Here is a 20927-nt window from a genome sequence, read left to right on the forward strand (position 1 = left end):
TCTTGGTTGCCATCTTGAACCTTTATGATGAACAAGATGGCAAAGACTAACCCTGGTTCCCCCTCGGGGGCCGAGTTTTCTCTTTCCCTTAAGAATGGAAGGACAGCAAAAATGGAGGATAGCCAGGAGGGTCTGGTAGATCCACTTAGCATCCATCACCAGCTGGCTTTTCACAACAGGGCAGCCACTTTGGGTTCCTAAGGGGGAAAAAGATGGTGGACTATGCAATTCTCCAGAGCCAAACTTTGGGAAACTGTGGCATCTCCACAACAATAGATCCTGACACATTTATTCCAGGAACACATAATTGTTCCTATCAAAACTGGTTCTCCTTGAAGGCCACCTTCCCCAACCTGTTTAGCCATCCTGGTTTGGCAACTAGAATGATGGCTTAGGGTAGAGGTGTCCAAAATGGCAATTTTCAGACCTGGGGACTTCAAGTCCCAGAATTCCCATGCTGGCTGGGGAATTATGGGAGTTGAAGTCCCCAAGCTTTAAAGTTGTCAAGCTTGGACATCCCTGGCTTAGGGAATTGTGGGAACACAGCCATAAACATCCCCAGGTTGGACCATTTTCCCTAATTCGTCCTCTCAACAATCCAGGACTAACCAATCCTTTTATTTTTATCAACAGAGGATTGCAACATCCTTTTGGAAAAGGGTATGGCAACTTTGCAAAAGCAAAGGAATTCTCTGGTAGGCATGAGGTGCCTCAAGGCAGATCTCCCTAGGATCAAAATCTAGGATTGTTTAGCCTGGAAGATCAAGGATTTCTTTTTTCTTTCCAGACTGCTGCCATATTCCCCACCAAAATTGCGACCGAACAGCAATCCCTCATGTTGGTGAAGCGGCTGCTGGCCATCTCCGTCTCCTGCATCACCTATCTAAGGGGCATTTTGCCCGAAAGTGCCTATGGGACGAGATATTTGGATGGTAATGCCCTTTCCACTTATTTGGGGCAAAAAGAAGGAGAAATCCTGCTGGAAAACGGTTTTGGAAGGATGTGGAGAAGCTTGAAGAAAAATGGAGGTTCCAGAAGAGAAGATGGACCTTTCAGAAGAAGCCCTTCTCCACCTTTGATGGTCCAAGAGACTCTTTGGAGAATCCTTTCTCAGAAAAAAATGCATTAAAATGCATGCAAGAAAATAAATCAAATAGGGGTGTCAGAGCTTGGCAACTTTAAGGCCTGTGGACTTCAATTCCCAGAATTCCCTAGCCATGCCTGCCTGGCTGGGGAATTCTGGGAGTTGAAGTCCATAGGTCTTAAAGTTGCCAAGCTTGGACACACCCCTGATATAAAGGGATAGGTTGGCTTACAAAGGAATCAATCATACTCAAGTAATGACACTGAGGTGTTTTTTTTTAAAAAAAACATATTGCATATGAAAGGGAAAAAGTTATTTTGAAATTTTCTTAACTAGTACGAACTTTTTGCTAGGCTGGCCAACAGCAGGAAGTTAATTAAAATAACTGAAACCTTTCTTGGGGGAGGGAAGGGTGGTTTCATTTCTTATGGAGCAGTTTTTAAAAAACACTTCCCTTTTCAAGACTATGGGGTGTAGGGCTATCGGCATATTTTGCATGGAAAGATTTGGGTCTCTGCATCTCCTAATTAGGGAGTTTTTGCAGATGCATGATGACATCATACAGATGATGTCATTTCTCTGCACGATGACATCACGAGGGTGATGTCCTTGGCTTCCCCCGACAGCCATCCAACGAGGCAACTGGGTCTAGAACTCAGATTTTATAGAAGCAAAATATTTTAGATTAGCCAGTCAAAAATTTAATTGTACTTAATGCAGGTGATTTGTTTGTGTCTTTCAAGATCTCTGTGTGAAGATCCTAAAAGAGGATAAAAATTGTCCCGGGTCCAGCCAGCTCGTGAAATGGTATGCCTTCTACCATACGCAACTTCCAGTGGCTTTGTGTCCTCTGACAGGCTGGCCAGCAGAAAATGAATGACACTTTTACTGGAGAAAGACCAGTAAACAGTCATGAGTATTATATGGAAAGAGTTGCATAGTCTGGCACCACGGCATATTTTTTGTTTCAATTAATACACTTAAAATGTGTTTTCAGTTCATGCATGCAAAAGCTAAACTTAAAGCTTCAATTTTATTTGATGTTTTGCAGGATGCTAGGATGTTATGATGCCCTGCAGAAAAAATATGTAAGTTGGCATTTTATCTCTAACAGGCCCAAGTTTTACAAGCATGAAAACCCTTCTAATATCAATTTCTTTCTTGCTTGTCTTTTAAACAGCTCAGATTAATCGTCTTAGCGGTAAGTTTGGCAAAGATATATTCCATATAGGAAAAGAAAGCTTTCCTTTTTCTTTGCTTCATTTTCATTTTGCTGTTTATCATTGAATATAGGTCTACACCAACCAGGAGGATCCCCAGGTACGTCTTCCATGTCATTTCTTTCAAACTTTGTGTTTGGATGCTTTGATTTGGATCAAAACATCTATTAAAATTCTTATAAAGATATTTATTGCAAAGAACATTATGATAAATATGGATACTTAGAGCTCTGCATGGAATCTAACATCAAGATAAAAGGAACCATCAGTACTGGATAAGGAAATGTGTGCTCTTTTATTCTTGGGGAACAAAATAATTCTTTTTTCCTTATCAAAAATACTTTCCTTGGCACAGAAAATAACAATGCCAGAAACCCACTAGGTGTCACCCTACTTCTGTATTATATCATAGTAAACATACTGAAGCCTGAGGTTTTTTCATCCTTATAGTTTTAGTTGGATCATTGAGAAACCACCTACTTTTTGATTTTTTTTTTGTGCAAAATGCTACTCCCAAAATTAATCTTATGCACAAGGCTTTAAAATTTATTTCTTGGCATTGCAAAATAGATTTGATTCTGTCGTTTCACTCACAGTTCTCCCTCTGAGCGCTAGATAAATAACTGCTGCATTTTCTATTAGACGGTTACAGAATGTTACCAGTTTAAGTTCAAATACACAGACAAAGGACCTTCAATGGATTTCAGAAGGTACGCCTTTATGTTTCCCTCTTCATCAAAGAACTCCAGCAAAATATGTTTTTAGCTATTTGTCCCAGTAAACTGTGGAGATATACATGCTTTGATTTTGGAAACTGAAGTTAACCCGGGTGTGTTTGTTGACAAGGAAAATGCACATTTGTTTCATAACAATTGCTCACTAACAGTTGGCTTGTTACAAAGTCTAAACAGGATTGTTGCAACAAATACTATCAAAATAGTGATCTTTAATCACCTCCCAAATTCTGCAGAAATACAAAAATTGCAAACACAGACTTGCCTCCTAGAATTAAGAAGACCCCTAACTCATCGTGCAAGAATGAATAAAGCCCAGCATTTTGTTTCCAGAGGCTGTCAGAAAGGCAGCCTTGCCCCCTCATCCTACTCCCCACAATTGGTATTCATGCCCATATGCCCTTTGACCTTTTAGGTCCCATCCAGCCTTCCTGGTTTGTCCTCCCTGATAGATTTATCTTCCGTGATGAATCTGACTAATTCCCTTTTAAAGCTACTTAAGCGAGTGGAAAGAACAACACCACATCCTATGGAGCAATTGTCATAAATCAGATCGTGGCATTCTGCGAAAGCATCCTGCCTTTGGTGTGTGATGCTGAATCAGGTTGTGTTGCACAATGCCACATTCAAAAGAGAGACACAATTCTATGTGACCTCTCCACATCTTGCATACTTTTATAAATGCCTCTGTTTGTGTAAAATTTCCCTAGACCTCCTTGCCAAGAACTGTTTTGCTGCCCTTCCTGTGCCTTGTCTGCAGACACAGCTAGGCACAAGGGAACAACTTTGGGAAGAAAGCTAAAACTTCAGGATCCTCCTTTTTTTAGGGGAGGTGATAAAATTATTTGGCCCTGTAACACAACTCTGGCTACTTTGTGCTTTTAGTCAGGAGAGTCAATCGAGCATCACGTGCGCGGACACTAAGAAAGCAAGTATCCTGCTCATCCGCAAGATTTACATCCTGATGCAAAACCTGGGCCCGCTGCCGGATAACGTCTGCTTGACGATGAAGTTGTTCTATTATGATGAAGGTGACTTTAAAACCTTAATATTGTCTAACGAGGGGGATAGGTCAAAGTAACTAACATGTCTCACAGCAGAGCCTGGATTATCTTCTTTCCAGTTACACCGCCTGACTATCAGCCCCCCGGATTCAAAGAGGGCGACTGCGAAGGGATGGCCTTTGAAGGGGAGCCGATGTACCTCAATGTCGGGGAGGTTCCCACCCCTTTTCATATGCTGAAGGTGAAAGTGACCACCGAGAAGGACCGCATGGAGCGCGTGGACAAAGCCATCCTAAAGGAGGACTCCTCCCTTACTTCCGTGCAAGGCTGGCATCTTCAGGAAGGCCAGAACCAAAAAATGGATGTAAGAGCGTTGGGATCTATTTGTATGCTTGAAGGAATCTGTGTTATGTTATGTAGTAGGTCACAATAACATCACTTCAAAATCATCAGGTCAGTTCCGTTTGGAGACATTCTTGTTTGTGTACTTTACACAGGAAGATTTTGTGCTGGAAAATAAAACGGGAGGGCAGAAGAACGCAAGCAGGAAGCTGTTCCCTGAAGGTACACATGGCATAGGAATTTTTTTTTCTGTATCAGAATAACTAGGTAGTCATCTCGGTGGCCTTGCTTTGTGTGTGTGTGTGTGTGTGCGTGCATCGGATGAAGTTGTGAACTCCGTGCTTTTGATGAGCGTCTGAATCATGTATGTTGGAAAGATAAGGATGAGATTTAAAAAGAAGACAGTGGAACAAATACTCAAACACTTCTTTTCACCTCCAGAAAGATGATATAAATATTATGGGTTAGATTCTGCCCCCATGAAAAGTCCTCCTCTCTGGCAAGCATTTTGCTTACGTTTCACTATTATTTGTTTGTTTTATTACATTTATATCGTTGTCTGTCTCGTGCATGTGACTCTGGTTGATGCAAATTAAGTTGGGACTGTTTTTTTCAGACTATACACGTGGATAAGGTAATATTCAGCTACCCCAGAGACTTTGCTGGCCTTGGGAAATGGAGGGAGAGGAACAAATGTTACGCACCACAGCTTCTCGGCCCTGTGTGACTCCTTCTGCCTAATTTTGAAAATGTATTAAGGCAGTTCAAAAGTTTAATGATTGTTTATTTGGTTTTCTGAAGAATTGCATAATCCATTACAGAACAAAACCTAATTTGCACAGAGGAAGAGAAAATCACAGAAGAACATCAGAACTGCCCCATCAGTAACTCTAAGGTACAAAACTCACTTTTCTTTTTCAACATCTCTGCTTTCTCCACGGGATAAAATAACAAAACTGGTCCAACTACTTGAAGCTGAGGAGTGTATTACAAAGGTGAGAGGAAGCAAGCCTATTTACGGTCAAAAAACATCTGTGACACACCTGTTCCTAAATAGACTTTTTCAGACTCTTAAGCCTGAAAAAAAGCAGAAATGTGGTCTGTTAAAGTTTAGCCAGTAACCATTCGGTAGTTTAACTCTTTTTAGGTGGATCATTTAATAAGCAAGACATCACAACTTGAAGTCACCGAGGGCAGAACCCGAAGTGGAAAAAAATTTCAGCAAAACACAGTAAGCGTTTTATTCTTAAACATGCATTCTTTTAAAAGATCAAACTGATAGTCACGCAGGCATGATAGCGATTGTTAGCACTAACCGTTCTTAATTTATTGTCCTAAATTTGAATTACTTTCCTGGTATCTCCATTTTGTTACTGTCCCCATAACTGGGTTGACTTTGTTATGTTTCTTGTTAATGAAAATATGAATTCCTATAACAAATTTTCTCGCAATCCATGACATTATCTTATCCTCTCACTGATCTTTTCTTCTGAATGTCTTAAGACTGAATGGTAAGTTGCTTAGGCTATTAGACTGATTTTAATTTTGGACAGCTAGGATCCGAGATGGGAAATTTGAGCATAGCTAGGTAGCAGCGCTCAGTGTCTCTTCTGGTCTCCACACCAACTGTTTAATGAAAAAGCATGAAGTTAAATCAGACCTAGGAAGGCTTCCAGCTCTCATTCTTGATTGTCTGCAAGGTGAAGAGAAAACAGTGCTGAGATTAAATGACTGGAGTGAAAGCCGGTTGTGGGTGGGTGTGTGTGGGGTGGGCTTTATAAAAACTCCCACCCCAAATTCCCAGTTTCCAGCAGAAAGCGTTCCAGAAAGAGCCTTTAGGTCAGTTTGAATCTTTGCAAGTCCTCTCATCCATCATACAAAGTGCTACTAAAAAAAAACCCCTCTTTGCACCAGCCAAATGCCTGATTGATATAAAATTGTCCACCTACAAGCATTGTGGGAAAGATTCTGCCAGAATCAGCAACTTAAGAAGTGCCCTTTAGCATGTACGGCAGGGGAAGTAAATCACATGTCATCAGGACCAAGCTACGGCTTGCCCTCACTGTCGCCACTAGTAGAGAGCCTCTCATTAATTTTTTAGCACGAGCTGAGGAAGAGTAACAGCCTGCAGATGCCTTGCGAGCTTCTTAATAGCCGTCTGCAGGCTTTCCTTCTAGAGTAACAGTTCCTCTGTCTCTGTCTGTCCAGGGTGCCGTGGAGAACACAAAGCAGAGACCATCAAAGGGTGCCGAAGCCCAGAAGAGGAGGAGCTCAGGACTGGAGAAGCCCGTAAGTGCTTCTGTGGTGCACTTAGACCACCCACCTTTCCTCCAAGCAGGATTTTTGCAGAATAAATAGAAAGTTTGACCTCTGGAAAGATGGGGGGTGGCTTGTGGGACAATAGAGGTTCGCCGCTGCCCATTCGTTTAATGTCTCTGCACATTTGCCTTGCAGTGCTTGACTCACGCTTGCTCCCAGGTAACTGTGTCAGAAACACACACTGCAAAATAAGCGAGCCAAGTTGGAGCTGCTGAAATGAATCCAGGCAGGGATGTGGCAAGCTCAAAGCCATGGCACTGAGCACAGCTCTGGCTCTGGCTTGACGTTCTGGAGCCACCTCAGAATAGTTGTTCTGGAGGTGAACAGCCACACATTTGGGCATGTAACAGGTGTGACACCAAAGGTAGCCAGGCCTTCTTAGGAGCCTCCAAGTGTCTTTTTTTTGGCCGTGTAAACTTTGGGACTTTACAAGGAGTCTCTGACAATTCCCTCTCCTACAACCACTTGTTTTTTTAATAGAATAATCTGTATTTTTGCATAATAATAAATTTCCCCACCCTTCTCACTTCCCCACTGATGGAGGATCAACCTATTTTGGATAGCGGTATCCACGTTATTGCTTATATTCCAAGCCACTTCCCGCAACGTTAGCAAGGCTTAATTCTCAATCAAATCCACATACGTTCATTGAAACGATACCCTAAATCTTAAACAGGTTGGCTGGAGACGGCCAATCTTGCATTTTTCGGCCGAATCCTCCATTTAATCTCCATCGATGTTTTTATTGACGTTATGCCACATTCTTCATGTTTACCGAAGAATAAGTCCTCTAAAGTTCAGCCGTGCTTGCATGATGTGAAACGCAGGCCGGATTGCAGCCAAATACACCTTTTTTTCCACCTTTTTTTTTTTTTGCAGCAGTGGCTGAGAATTTACAGACCTTTTCTCATCACCTCCAGCCTAAGTAAAGAATTACATGTTCTGGCACTTCCCTTGTATAAATGAGTGGCTGTTAATGCTCATGGCGTTTTCAGGTCTAATGGCAAACAGAGGACCAAATAGAACATACTAGCTGGAATATATTAGCTGCAAAGGGAAGCTGAGTTGCGATGGCAGTTGTGATTGTGTATTAAATGGGCAAACATTTCCCCGGCTGTTTGGGCGCCCCGTCCTCTGCAAAGAGAAGCAGGGTTTAAAATGTGTATTTGATTTCACTTCATTAAGCCTCAGAGAGAGAAAGATTTGCCTGTTAGTAGCATCAAGACCTCCCCTTAAAACGAGGAAGAGGTATTAAGTAGGTTTGCCGCCTTGATTTATTTATCAAAATAATAAAGGTGGGATCTAAAGAAATGAGTAAGAATAAATAAAAACCATTCACAGACCCCCCTGGCTTTAAAACTCCTCCGCTCAGCAATTCAGCCAAGACCAAATAGTTTATCTGCAATCAATGAAAGCGAAAACAATAAAAGGGGGGAGGAGAAGGGAGAGGGAATTCTCCTGAAAACATTCATATTCTGCAGCAGATACGTCTGTTTTTGGCTTCCCCCCCCCTCCAGGTTCATCCTCTGGATTTCTCTTCTAGCCAAGACCTCAGTCCCAAGCGGAGAAAGATCAGCCAGCCCCAGGAAGAGTTCTAGACCGGCTGCGGCTCTTCGGAGGTTTTAAAGGAGGCGTTTTAAAAAGATTAAAGCCACCGACATTTATGGGGCTCCTGTTTTTATTTGTTTTGAGACACGGCGCCTTTCATGGGGAGAGATTTCCCACCAGGCTGGGGGAAAAAGGGGTGGGTGGGTGGTCCTCGAGTTACAGCCACAACAGAGCCCAACCTTGTTGCTGCTAAGCGAGACAGTGGCTAAGTGATTATTGCCCCATTTTATGACCTTTCCTGCCGCAGTGGTTAAGGGAGCCACTGCAGCCGTTAACTTGGGAAGGTGGTTGTTAAGTGAATCGGGCTTCCTCCCTGGACTTGGTCAGAAGACAAGTCAGTTGCCAAGGGTCTGAGCTTCGATCCGGCGATCACAGGGATGCCAGGACGGCCCTAGGGGTGAAAAACGGTCCCCTTTTTTCAGTCCGGTCCCTAAACGAACGGCTGTAAGTCGAGGACTGAGCTGCATTGTCCCGAGGATGCCTGGGCTGGGCCTGGGACCCCTCCCTGCCACCAGGGCCCCCTTTGGCCCCTCAAAGCCAGGCGGGGGGGACCAAAGCGGGGCGGGGAGGAAAAAAAATCTTTTGGCCCCCAAGATGGTGGGCAGGGTGGGGACCCCCCCAAGTGCGCCAGGGAGGGGCTCTGTGGGGGGAGGGAGAGCGGGGCGCCCCTCCCAGAGCTTCTTCCGGAGGCCCTGGTGGCCCCTCCCCTCCCCCACCCCTGGGCCGCCTTTCCCGCCTTTTTCTCCTCTTCTGGCCAAGCCCGGGTGGAATCAGCGCCTCCAGAGACCCTGCTGGACAAGCCAGGATTGAACCAGGGTCTGTTCGGCGCAAGGGCCCTGCTGGAGCCACCCGCTAGGCCTCCCTGGGGCTCGTGGAGGCCTGGAAGCCGGCAGCGAGGGAGACTGCCTCTGCGGCCGGAGGCTCCGCGGGGCCCTCAGGGAGCGGCCTTTCCTGGGCCGGGGTCTCCCTGCCAGGCGGGTCTGCGGGGGGAGGGGGCGAGGGGGGTCTCCTCAGCCCCTCTGGGCCTTTGGGTGGGAAGGGAAAAAAAGGCCCCTTCAGAAACAGATGAGATTTGTTTGCGTTTATTTTATTTATTTACATTTATTCGTTTGTTTATGGTATGTTTTAAACCGCCGCCTTCCCCTCACGGCGGGCCCCCCCCCCTTTGCAAGCCCCCCCTTGATTTCCCCTCAGCTCTGCCTGCCCGGCCACTCTCCGCGGCCCCATTGGCTGCCGCGCCCGTCCATCAGGAGGGCCGGTCCCACCCCCCACCCCCCCTCCCGGACCATCCATCCTGCCCTCTTGGCAAGTTTGCGAGTGGCCCGCGGGGGGGGGGCGAGAAGGGAGTGAGTGAGAGGGAAGCCCCGCCTCCCCCGGCAGCCTATTGGCGCCTTCTGCGGCTGCCGCTGCTCCTATTGGCCCTCGGCGCGGCTACCGCGATACGTTTCCCGGGGACACCAGGAAGCGATGGGGGAGAAGCCTTCGGGGCTTTTCTTCTCGGCTCCTTCCTCCCCGTAGGCGAGCCAGGAAGCCGGCTCCGGGCCTGCCGCTGCCCCGGGCGGAGAAGGGCGAGGAGGGAGGCCGAGCAGCGGCTGGGAAGGCACAGACAGGAGTGCGGGTAAGGAGGAGGGGGGGCAAAGGAGCCGTAGCGTGGGGAGGGGGGACAGTGGCAGGTGCAATTGGAGGGGGGGGTGGCGGGCTTCTCTTCTGCGCCTCCCAAGTGGGGAGCCAGCCCCGCCTGTGGCTTGCAAGCGAGGAGGGGGTTATGCAAAAGGGGCTGGAGGTAGGCCGTGCAGCCCCCTCGGTCTTTGTCGTGCAGCGTTTCCCAACCTTAGGAACTTGAAGATGCGTGGACTTCAACTCCCAGAATTCCCCAGCCAGCTATGCTGGCTGGGGAATTCTGGGAGTTGAAGTCCAGGCATCTTCAAGTTCCTAAGGTTGGGAAACGCTGCTGTAGTGCAGGGGAAACCCAGGTCTCCATTTGGGGAGAGAGAGAAAAAAAACACCAACCCACGTGTATTCGAGCCCTTTTCCCCTGGAAGCTCTGTTTCTTGTGAAAGCGGGGTTGGGGTGGCTTGTTCCTCCCTCCCGCCTCCACCTCTCCAGGGGTCCCCTTTTAAACTGACATTTGCCGTGATTTATTTCCACCGGAGAGGCTCAGGAATACAGCCAAGCCACCTTTTCAAACCCTTTTCTTTTCCGCCCCGTGGCTGCCACATATACAGTTCCTCTTTCATCACACGCAAGGGGGTGTTCTCACCTGACGCAGCCGGATTCCTGTTTGCTCAGGCTTGGGCCCTCTTTCCTGGACTAAGTGCTCCCTGAATGAGCCTTGGATGCTGCTGCCTATCTTGCCTATTTTGTGGACTTATAATAGCTTAAAAAAAGACATTTTTTACCTTTGCTCTCAAAACCTGGTTGGGAGAAAAGTGAGAGGCTTTATATCAGGTCCAAAATGGTTACTCAATAAGGATTATCATCCCGTAGTTCTTCCGGATTTATTGCCTCTATAAGATGGATGAAATGTTATCCTTTCTGTGGATTGCATTTAGAAAAAGGAGATGGGGAGAATAGCTTTTGGATTATATAGGTACTACAGATCCCTGAATTCTCACTGAGGTAGGAATTCTGGGAACTCTGGTCCAACACATCTGGATCCCAAGGAAACCAAGTTTAGAACTTGCTTGCAATCCACCCTTGCTAAGCTAATAAGCAAAACTTGTGTGTTGCTTTATAAAATGGTTAGCCTGTTGTTTGCAAGTCCCTGTGGTTATTATTCGATACTTCAGTTACTTGTGGTTGATTCATTAAATCATGATTGAGCAAACTGTGGCTTAGCATAATAGAGGAGCTGTTTTTTGAAGGCTGTGGAGTTCACTCAGCCTGTCTTCTGAGCGCGGATCTGTTCCTCACTTCCCCACAGAGAATGCATTCTAGGTTGTGGGGATTGGGCCAAGTGTGGGGCAGGGCCCATAGCTTGTTACGGGAGTTGCTTTGGGGAGGTTGCCTGGGATTTGCTGTGGTTTCTTCCCTCAGAGAGTGGTAGGTGAGCTCAGATGGCACAGTTGGCAGCTGCTGACACAATTACGTTTCCGTTAGGCTTACAGACCCAGCAGAGAAGCCATGACAACTTTGATCCACCGAGGAAAACGTGTGGAAGTTGGGAGGAACGCAGACAAGCGGGTGGAGGCTGAAGAACATGCCGTGGTCAACCAGATTGTGGGCGAAGAGGACCCTGGAGACTCCAAAGACATCCGCCTCACCCTCATGGAGGAGATCTTGCTTTTGGGTCTGAAGGACAAAGAGGTAGGATCCGACGGGACCTCTGGCCTTTGGGGTCCTTTCCACTTACAGTGATTCCGGCAGTTATCGATCCGTGTCATCTCTTTTTCCCAAGAAGGCTTCTGGCAACGTACAAAATTTAGATCTGTAAACAGCAAAATGTACTCAGAAATAACCTCAAGAGTGATACAATATGGTGACAACTGGGCACAACTAAAACAACTTTCCTAAACAAGCCAGGTTTCAACAGCAGTGTTAAGAAAAACAACGGAGCAGCTTTGCAGCGTTATGTGAAGGAGCAGAGAAAAGTCAGAAAGTTCAAATTCAGGGTCGGGTTCTGCTTCCTCTGAGCAAGATCACTGGAGATTCAGCTGGGATTTTAGCAGGGCTTTACGAAGGAGTGGAGTTCATTATGATGGGTGGTTTGCATTTTAAACCAGCAGTAAACTGATCCCTGTGATGTTTTTTTTTAAAACCAGCAAACCAGTTCGCCAAGGGTTTTTTTTGCCAACACCAAGGCTCATAACTTTATCCTAGTTAGAAAAGTTTGATGGGACTAAGGAGGAGTGTGGGAGAAACGAGACTTCCCAAGGATTTCCTTGGGCATTGCCGATCCAGTTATCAGTACTAATGTATTCCTGGCTTGATCAGTCAACAGTGTCAGGCTAAGCCCTGAAATTTAATTTAATTTAATGCCATTGGCAGGAGAAGAGGAGCTTTCTCTTGATCCAGTTCTCCACAAAGAGAACTTGATTCAATGAAAAACCAGGAAGCAGCAGTATGTGCCAGCTTGGCTGTCTTCCTTCAGGGCTGAACGAGGGAAAATGGCTTACCTATTTTTGCTACTCAAGTAGATATGCAGAAACTGCCGTAATATGGGGCATCACAGATGGAAAATGCTTCTCTCTAAGAAGCCGGAAGTTGCATTTGGAGACTGTTCATAATAAAACGGCATTTAGCCTTGGACTGTTGTGTACGTAACTCCTTGCCCTTTGGGGACACCGTTTAAATTGCAGCGTCCTAATTCCAGCTACACCTGTTCTGCAACTTTCTCTCAGGAGCTTCATTTCCTCCTCTTCCATGGGGATGCTGGACACAGGTGGCAGTTTGCTCGGGGAGAAACTGGTCCTGGCTTTCCATGATTGGCATATGGGTCCCTACTAACAGTAGCCAGATGTAGCTTCCATCCTGGATTTCCTAACCCCGCAGACCTGGAAGCTAATTGTAATAGATTGAATGGGGGAAAAGCAACAACAAAACTTTGCTGCAGGATTGTAGAAGAATGCCTTGGTCTTTACTTATGTTATTTTATTTTTAGCAGTAGGGGATACCGGATTAAATCACTAAATAAAGGGTGGGATAAACTTTTTTTTTTTACTGTACTTTAAGGACGGGATTGCCAAGACCTGTAGCTGGGATTTGCTTCTCTCGGTTGTAAAAAGGTGCAGCAAAATCCTTTGTATTGTGTTGTTTTGACTGACAGAAATCACACAGGACAGAAGGGAAGTAAAATTGTGTTCGGCTTGAAATGGGAGTCCAAAGGAATTAAATTCCAATTTAATTCAAAGACAAGCTAGAACCACTTTGCATCAGAATAGAGCTGGGAGGGACCCTGGAGGTCTTCTAGTCCAACCCCCTGCTCAAGTAGCAGACCCTATATAGTACCTACCAATGGTGATAGAAAAGTCCATTTCCTTTTCTTTTTATTATGATTTGTTATCAACCCTTTAGGAGAAAGAAGAGATGCGAAATGAGAGAAGGAAGAAAAAGTAGGAAGACTAAAATGCCAAGAGGCATCATAAAACTGAACGAATCGAGTGCAGTTTTTCAAAGGAACACCGAGTTCTACATATTCAAATATTTTGCCTCGTTTAAAAACTACAGATGGTTGTTAAAATCCCATTTTTCCTCCACTACTTTCACGAAATATGTAATGTTTTCACTGGATGTTGAGAAGGAAAGGGAAGTTGGTGTTTTAGGAGTATTTGCATATTTGAGAGATTTGGGGTTGATGGCAATTTGTAGGTGTGTTCCGGACATACAGGAACCGTGAAATCTCTGTTTGCTTTTCTGCTTGAGTTGACATTTCAGCCAAATGTTCTCTGCCAGAATTGCTTCCTGTATGACCTTCCTATCTGCTGTCAAACTTGGCAGTGTAATCTAAGGAAATATATTATTAATCTAGCTGAGGTTTTTTTTTTTTAAAAAGCAGTTAATCGTGGCTAGCATGCCAGGTTGTTAGGCACAGTTACCAATTTGTAGTCCTTATCCTAATTGACTTACAACTATATAACCTTGGGATCACCAGACTGATTTCCCCCCCCCCCCTACACACACACTTGCCTGATGCAAGAATGCAGGTGGTAAAATATGACACTGAATTCAGCTTATCCAAATGCCAAGGTTTAACATCTTGAATTTCAACTCTGCACTTATGGATACCGTCTTCCCACTTGATGCACATTTTCTGAAAACCTGAATTTAATGCTAGTTTTGCTGCCACTTGCATACCCTTTTATGGGGACTTTCCCTCACATTATTAAAGCAACGAGTAAGAGAGGACCTGCGGCTGAGGTTTTGTGTACCAGGATGTAGAACAATTTTGCTACCGATGCTGTGGAGTTAGTCTGGGGGGAAGTCTGGCGGGACCAGGGGGGTTTGCGGGAGACCTGTGGACGCTCTTTTGGTAGGGCTGAGCTCCCTCGGTTGACTTCTGCTTTGCTGTTCCTCTCAGGGCTACACCTCCTTCTGGAATGACTGCATTTCCTCGGGACTGCGCGGGGGAATCCTCATTGAGCTCGCCATGCGAGGGAGGATACAGCTGGAGGCCCAGTCCATGAGGAAAAAACGGCTGTTGGATCGAAAGGTAGGACGTTGCCTTCCCGGTTTGGCCGGGCTCTGCAGGACTGCTGGGTCTCCACCTCTTCAGCCCCTGGACCCCGTTTTTTCCTCCCGCTCAGGTCCTCGTGAAGTCGGATGCCCCGACCGGAGACGTCCTCCTGGATGAGACGCTCCGCCACCTGAAGGCCACCGAGCCGGCCGAGACGGTGCAGACTTGGATTGAGCTGCTCACAGGTAAGAGAGCTTGGACGGCTGCCTTGCCTGGCTGCCCTCCTGGCCTCTCTGGGGGCAGCCCCTGGCCCCGTGCAGAGCGCTTGCCTGGTCCTGCCGCTGCTTCTGAAAGAGCCGTGCGGGCCACGTCCTTCACTGGGCCTGCTGGTTTCTGCGGCCGGGGTCACGCGTTGCAGTGAGGCTGGGTTTTGTGGGAACAGTTGAAATCGGCTGAATTGTAACTCGTGGCTTCAAGTCCCCACAGCCCAAAGTGGTGTTTTTTTAAAAACAAAAAAACACACCAGAGAATCAAACGACTGCTGTGCTTTGTGGCTCGGCACAAGGCGTAGATTTCGATAGAAGGAAAATGAATGAATTGTTAAATTGATGAAGAAACCAGCATTAGAGACACATTCAGCTATCATCCGTTGTCCAGGAATGGCAGTGATCATCAACCCCAAAGGAAGAAACCAAATTAGGTTTTTCCAAGAGTCAGGATTCTGTCCATGGTCTCATTTTCATGAGCATTGAGTTCGCTTTTTTCACTCTGTCCAAAGGGTTGCCTGTAACGTTACCCAGAGGTAAATAGGGAATGCGTTTTTGGTCACCCCGGAATATAAATCCATATATTTTGGAGGCCGTCTTCAAAACCTAGGATTGGAGAGAATAAAGGGGAGAGAGAGGTTTCAGGATGGCCTGCCCAAAAGCTGTTGGGGGCTTCCTTCGTAATTTGCCCACAGAGGGAACTTTTGGATCCTGACAATCCTGACAATCCTGACTCCAAACGGTTCCCTCCCTCGCAGGTGAAACCTGGAACCCCTTCAAGCTGCAGTACCAGCTGCGCAACGTCCGTGAGCGGATTGCCAAGAACCTGGTGGAGAAGGGCATCTTGACCACCGAGAAGCAGAACTTCCTCCTCTTCGACATGACCACCCACCCGGTCACCAACACCACGGAGAAGCAGCGGCTGGTGAAACGGCTGCAGGAGAGCGTGCTGGACAGGTGGGTCAACGACCCCCACCGCATGGACAGGAGGACTTTGGCGCTGCTGGTCCTGGCCCACGCCTCGGACGTCCTGGAGAACGTCTTCACCACCCTGGTGGATGAGAAGTACGATGTGGCTATGAATAGGTCCAAGGATCTGATGGATAGGGACCCTGAGGTGGAGGCCGCCAAGGCAGCGGGCACCGAGATGATCTGGGCTGTGTTGGCGGCCTTCAATAAATCCTAAACCCTCCTGGCGAGTGAAGTGGTTCCAAGCGGCTTCGGCCCTTTTGTCCTCCAGGAGGGAAGCCCCTGGCTTGGTGGCGTCCTCCCACCTTCCTGGGCAGAAGCTTTTGGCGACCGCGGCTAGCCAGGCCCACCATCGGCCTGGGGAGCTTATTCTGTTACAGCCCTGCCTTCACTGCCAGCCCCACCGCCACACCTTCTTCAAGCGATCTGGGGATCCGCCAAGGCGTTTGTGCATTGCTCTTCCTCCCTAACCCTGGTTCATTTTTTCTGAGACCTCAGATTAAGACGGAGGAGTGGCTGTGTCTGGGACAAAAAAACAGTTTTTTTTCCTCTCTGCCCCCCTCCTGTTTTCTCTCACTCCAAATCCTCTTTTTTTTTCCGTATTGAGGAAGGGGATTCATTTTGGCGGGTGTGCTTGTCCCCCTTCCCCTTTCTTAACCTCACGATCCCAACCTCCCTTTTTTGTCTGGCCAGATTTTTTTTTTTCTTCTTTAATCCAAGTTCCTTTGCTTTCCCCCCCCCCCTCCCCTTGTGCTGTTCTTGCATTTGTTGAATTACAGCACAAGTTTCTATGCAATCTCGGCCGTGTTTGGTTTCTGCTTTTTGAGCCTAAAGGTTGTGCGGAGAGTCCTGGCAAGGAGCAGTGACGCCCCCGGTTGTCTCCTCCTGGTATAGCTGTTCAGATGCACCCCGGTTAGATTGAAGTGCATCTAATTTAAGAGTTCAACCCTGACAGCAACCGAAGCCAGAATACATTGTACAAAGCTGGTTAGACTTGCATAATTCCCAACAAGGTTTTTCCTGGAAGGGGCCGGGATAAAACCCATTCTATTTTATTCGACTATCTTGTGAGACTTTTAAGAGGCCCGTTGGCCTCGGGGCTGTGCTTTAGAGCCTCTTTTCAGAACCATGAGATCTAGAAGCCTGACGCTGAATTCCAGACCTACGCAAAATTGTACCTTAATGCTTGTGGTTCTGCTCGCAACTCAATGTCCTTTAGTTCAGTGCCTTACCATGAGTTCACAGTTGAGGTGTATTTGGGCTGCCCGAGCCGCTAGTTAGAGCTGACCCTTTGAGCCCAGTCGAGGCCTTGACTTCCTCCACGTTCAGTATCTTGAGAAGCATGGTGACTGTGGGTTTGTAGTCTCTAGAGGCCACTGCCTTGTGATTAAACTCTTTCCTTTGAAAGTCGTCATTGTGTTCCCTTGCCATTTTTTATTTATTTTTTATTTTTGGTTAAGTTAGAAAATTGCGGGAGGTTTAAGGCCATTTAAAGTAGATTTTAAAGCCCGCTGAACGTTTCCTCCGATGTCGTAGATGGAGGAAGAAATTTGGATTGGAAAGTTCAGAAGACTCTTCAGGCTGGATGGGAAGAGTAAAAGCGTGCAGAAGTCTTGGTAAGTTGGTCGAGAATCCCTACTAATGCGTAGAATTGGTTACTAATTTGGTTTCCTTGACACCCTTCCCAGGTACCCTTGACCTCGGACTTTGCTTTAAAAAAACAGAAAAGTCACCCCACTTCCACATAACCTCCCCCCGCCCCGCCCCCCCATCCCTGCCCATAAAGCAGAGAGCTCCATTGTGCTTCAGTTCAAGGACGTTTACTTTCTCTGAATAACATTTCACCACAAACAGCTACTACAGGATGAGGTATTCAAGAAGAAAAAAACTTTGGTATAAAATGTACAGCTTTTGTTCAACTTTTTTTTTGGTCTTTTCTTGTTTACAGGCAAAAAAAAAAGAGAAAGACTTTGGTTTTTCTTTTTAAGTTAGCACGGTCGACAAACAAAGGAGAAACATTCAATTCATTAACGGATAGCAACGCACTGCTTTGATTTAAAAAACACGAGCACACCGCTCAGCTTACACTGGCCAGGGAGTGAAAAGAAAAGGGAATAGATCCACTTTTGAATGACAGGGTAGTCTCTTTTTAAAATGATCTTTCATTCGTGCGGTTCTCAACGTCTTCTTTGCCACGGACCCCCTTTAGATGCCCTTTGTAGCCATGGACACCCCCCAAGACATCAGATTTAAATCATAACATTTCTTCAAGCCTTCGTGGACCCCCCCCCAGGGGTCCGCCGACCACAGGTTGAGAACCACTGTTTTATTCTATAGAAAAGTTTGCCTATTTATCTCTGCCCGTCAAGCTGTACATAAAGCACAGGAAGAACCGTATGTTTTCCAAGTTAGCAACCTGATCTTTCAGGAATGGGGAAAGCCACGGAACGTATATTTGAGCTGCTGTCACTGTTGAGGGTCTGAATTTGGTAGTATAGTGGGTTTCCAGGGTTAAAACATTTAAACGAGGTGGAACATCAGGATTGACAGAAAAACACCCAACCCAAGGCAGTGTCTCTTAATGGCGTGAGCTCAAAACGTCATCAGGGCTTGGTCTGAGCCCAGGTGTTGTGCCTCTGACGTTGCAGAGCACAGATTGTGTAACAAGCAAACAAATTGCGAAAAGGCAGCCTCTTCACAGTCGGGAATCAGAGCTGAATTGTACGTACATAGTGTATTGGTGGTTGGTATCCGATGGATTCCTTGCAGAACCAGATTCATCGGACTTTGGAACTAAAATCCTGGAGTTTAGCAAACTATTCCGTTTAAACCCATCTGTTATCCTCCTTTGCCACACCTTATTCTTGTTAGAGGTCACCAACTAGGATGTGTGTTTGAGGCAGGTAAAAAATAAATACACAATTTCCCAAGGGCTTAACCGGTTTGGCAAAAAAGGCCAGCCCAGAAATTGGTTTATAAACTCTTAAGATTTTAGAAGCAGCCCATGTTTAAAACACATTTTAAATGCCAGGGTAAGAAATACACCTATTTTAGGCCTTCCTCTTTCGATTTGATAGTTGAGACCATATTGACGCATGTTATTTTTTTTCTGTTTTGTTCGGACATAGCTGATTTTTTTTAAGAGTGAATGAGTCATATTGTGCTAAAAGCAAATGCTAAGCTAAGATTTATGTTCGTAGTTTATTACACAAGCCTCAGTTGCCTGGTTTGCATAGAGATTTAAGTCGTCATGGATGTGTTCACACAGCCCCAAAGAAACAATATTAGGGTTTATAAACCCAGGTGAAGTGAGGCAAGAGCTGTCTTGTTTTTCCTACAGTCAGATTGATAATCCTGTACATTTTGGTTTATCAGAATTTCACGAGTGGTGGAGATATTGGAGTTGTGAGGAGATAGTTTTTTTTTTTTTAAAAATGAGATTGTTCAAGATGGCAGCACTTCTACGGCAATCTTACCCTAGCAACTTTGAAAAATGAGCGGGCTCCAATCAAAGATAAGTACTAACCTTAGCTATTCATTTAGAAAATGCATTAATTAGAAGCCGGATGATTCGTCCTGGTAGGGACTTCTCACACCTCACTTCTAATTTTTGGCCTGCTTTACTCTGAACAGTATTTCCTTCTTTGATAAAACGGTGTAAACATAACACAGTTTGCTGATTGCTGCTCAGACAACCTCTAAACGTGGGGAGGGGAATCTTGGAAGATTTGAGTTTTTGAGACCTGGTTAATTGGCCAGAGCGTTTTAAAAAAAAGAAACCAGGCTATTTTAAAAACAGTGTCAGCGGTGAAAAAGGAGCAGAGAAGGGGAAGCTGTTAGCCTCTAATGTAATGTATAACTTTTTTTTCCTCCCATTCCATAAATTTCTGTTTGGAATTGGCAAACAATGCACCCCCCCTCCTTTTTTAAAAAAATCAAAATCAAAATCCTGTTTGTTCATTTTGTGGCTCGGGGCACATTTAGAAGGGACCTCCCAACTCCTGTCCCGGCAGCTCGGTCCCTAAAGTGCATTGTCTCAGCTTCCCCCGGGAACGGGGTGGTCGGAGAACGGGCTGGGCTGGGGGGGGGAAAGCAGGTTGGGAGAAATGGGGGTTCAGATTTCTCCCCCCCTAAAAGAGAAAGGCCGGTGCCCCCCTCTCTGTCCAGAGCAAGCTGAGCGTCTTGAGGCAAACCAAGTCCTTGGAGAAGCCATGCAAGAAGGAAAGGAAAATAAGAACTATCGTAGGACGACGCACACACCCATCCACCCCTGCTCCGACACCGACACACTCGCCCCGACACACACACACACACGCACAAAAGACTTTGCAAAAGGAAAAAACAACCATCTTTGGTATCTTTTGGTGCAAGAGACAAAGTGAGGTAGAATTTTTTTTTCTTTCCCCCCCCCCCCAGTAATTTTGAGAACCTTTGGGACCAGGGGAACACCCAATAGGCCTGGAAGGGGAGGAGGAGGAGGAAGCAGTGGTGGGGAGAGGAACCCAAAGGGGGGGGGGAAGTAGCCAAGGTTGTTCTGGTGCCCTCTGCGTTGATCGTGACTTTGACCCCCGATCAGATGAAGCAAAAGGCAGATTTCCAAGATGCGCAGAGAATAATCTGCGTTTGTCCAGCCCTTGGCCAGAGGCTTCTTCAATTCAGCAGGAAGAGGCCTCCTGCTAGCTCCTTAAGCCGGCTTTTCCATGCTCTCTGCACCCGCATTCCCAAAAAGGCAAGCCCCGAATGCCTCCCTCTGACTCTTAGCCCCTCACGGCCCCCCCTCTCCCCCAAGAGATGCCTTGTAAAGTTTAGAACGGCTTTGCTGCTGCGAAGGCTTTTGGCCAAGAATTACTGCCTCTCTCTCTTCAAGCAACAAAAAAGGCAAAATAGTCACGGAAGGGAGTTTACGAGCCCAGCCCAGGAGCTTTGGCTAGTTTGACTAAAACAAAGCGGGTCCTGACGGATCCTAGTTATTTTCTTTTGGAAAAATTCGGGAGAGACCCTCAACAGCCTGGATACCTGTGGCAAGGCAGCCCCCTCCCTAACAAAGGGACCAAGCCGAAATAGAAAAGACGTAGAATCTAGAAGTGAGTTGCCATTTGCAAAAGTTTCTAGACGGGCGTATCTTTGCTTAAGAGGCCAGATTTGGGGCAGTGGGCAAGTTCCCCACGCAATGGGGTCTTACTCTCTGCCCCAAAGCTTGGAAAGAAGCAAGCAGAGAAATCAAACCGGAGGGGGGTCCCTCCAGAAGTGCTCTGAGCACCTTCCTTGG

At 46.4% G+C, this 20927-nt stretch overlaps 2 protein-coding genes across 2 annotated transcripts; both read left to right on the forward strand.

Moving 5' to 3' along the window:
* The first annotated feature begins 372 nt into the window (after positions 1-372).
* HORMAD1 (HORMA domain containing 1) lies at positions 373-8358 on the forward strand. The gene is made up of 14 exons (XM_083374623.1): positions 373-695; positions 788-932; positions 1828-1891; positions 2136-2172; positions 2265-2285; positions 2378-2404; positions 2947-3014; positions 3924-4069; positions 4162-4406; positions 4540-4606; positions 5206-5279; positions 5532-5615; positions 6593-6673; positions 8221-8358. Exons 1-14 carry the CDS (start codon positions 663-665, stop codon positions 8299-8301), a joined length of 1173 nt encoding a protein of 390 aa, XP_083230749.1. The 5' UTR covers positions 373-662; the 3' UTR covers positions 8302-8358.
* A 1409-nt stretch (positions 8359-9767) lies between these two features.
* GOLPH3L (golgi phosphoprotein 3 like) lies at positions 9768-16981 on the forward strand. Its single transcript, XM_083374783.1, has 5 exons — positions 9768-9929; positions 11411-11617; positions 14328-14459; positions 14554-14668; positions 15448-16981. The coding sequence occupies exons 2-5, from the start codon at positions 11435-11437 to the stop codon at positions 15873-15875; spliced, it is 858 nt and encodes a 285-aa protein (XP_083230909.1). The 5' UTR covers positions 9768-9929; positions 11411-11434; the 3' UTR covers positions 15876-16981.
* Positions 16982-20927: the final 3946 nt, after the last annotated feature.

Source organism: Vipera ursinii (assembly GCF_947247035.1).
Source record: "Vipera ursinii genome assembly, chromosome: 15".
Taxonomy (NCBI): domain Eukaryota; kingdom Metazoa; phylum Chordata; class Lepidosauria; order Squamata; family Viperidae; genus Vipera; species Vipera ursinii.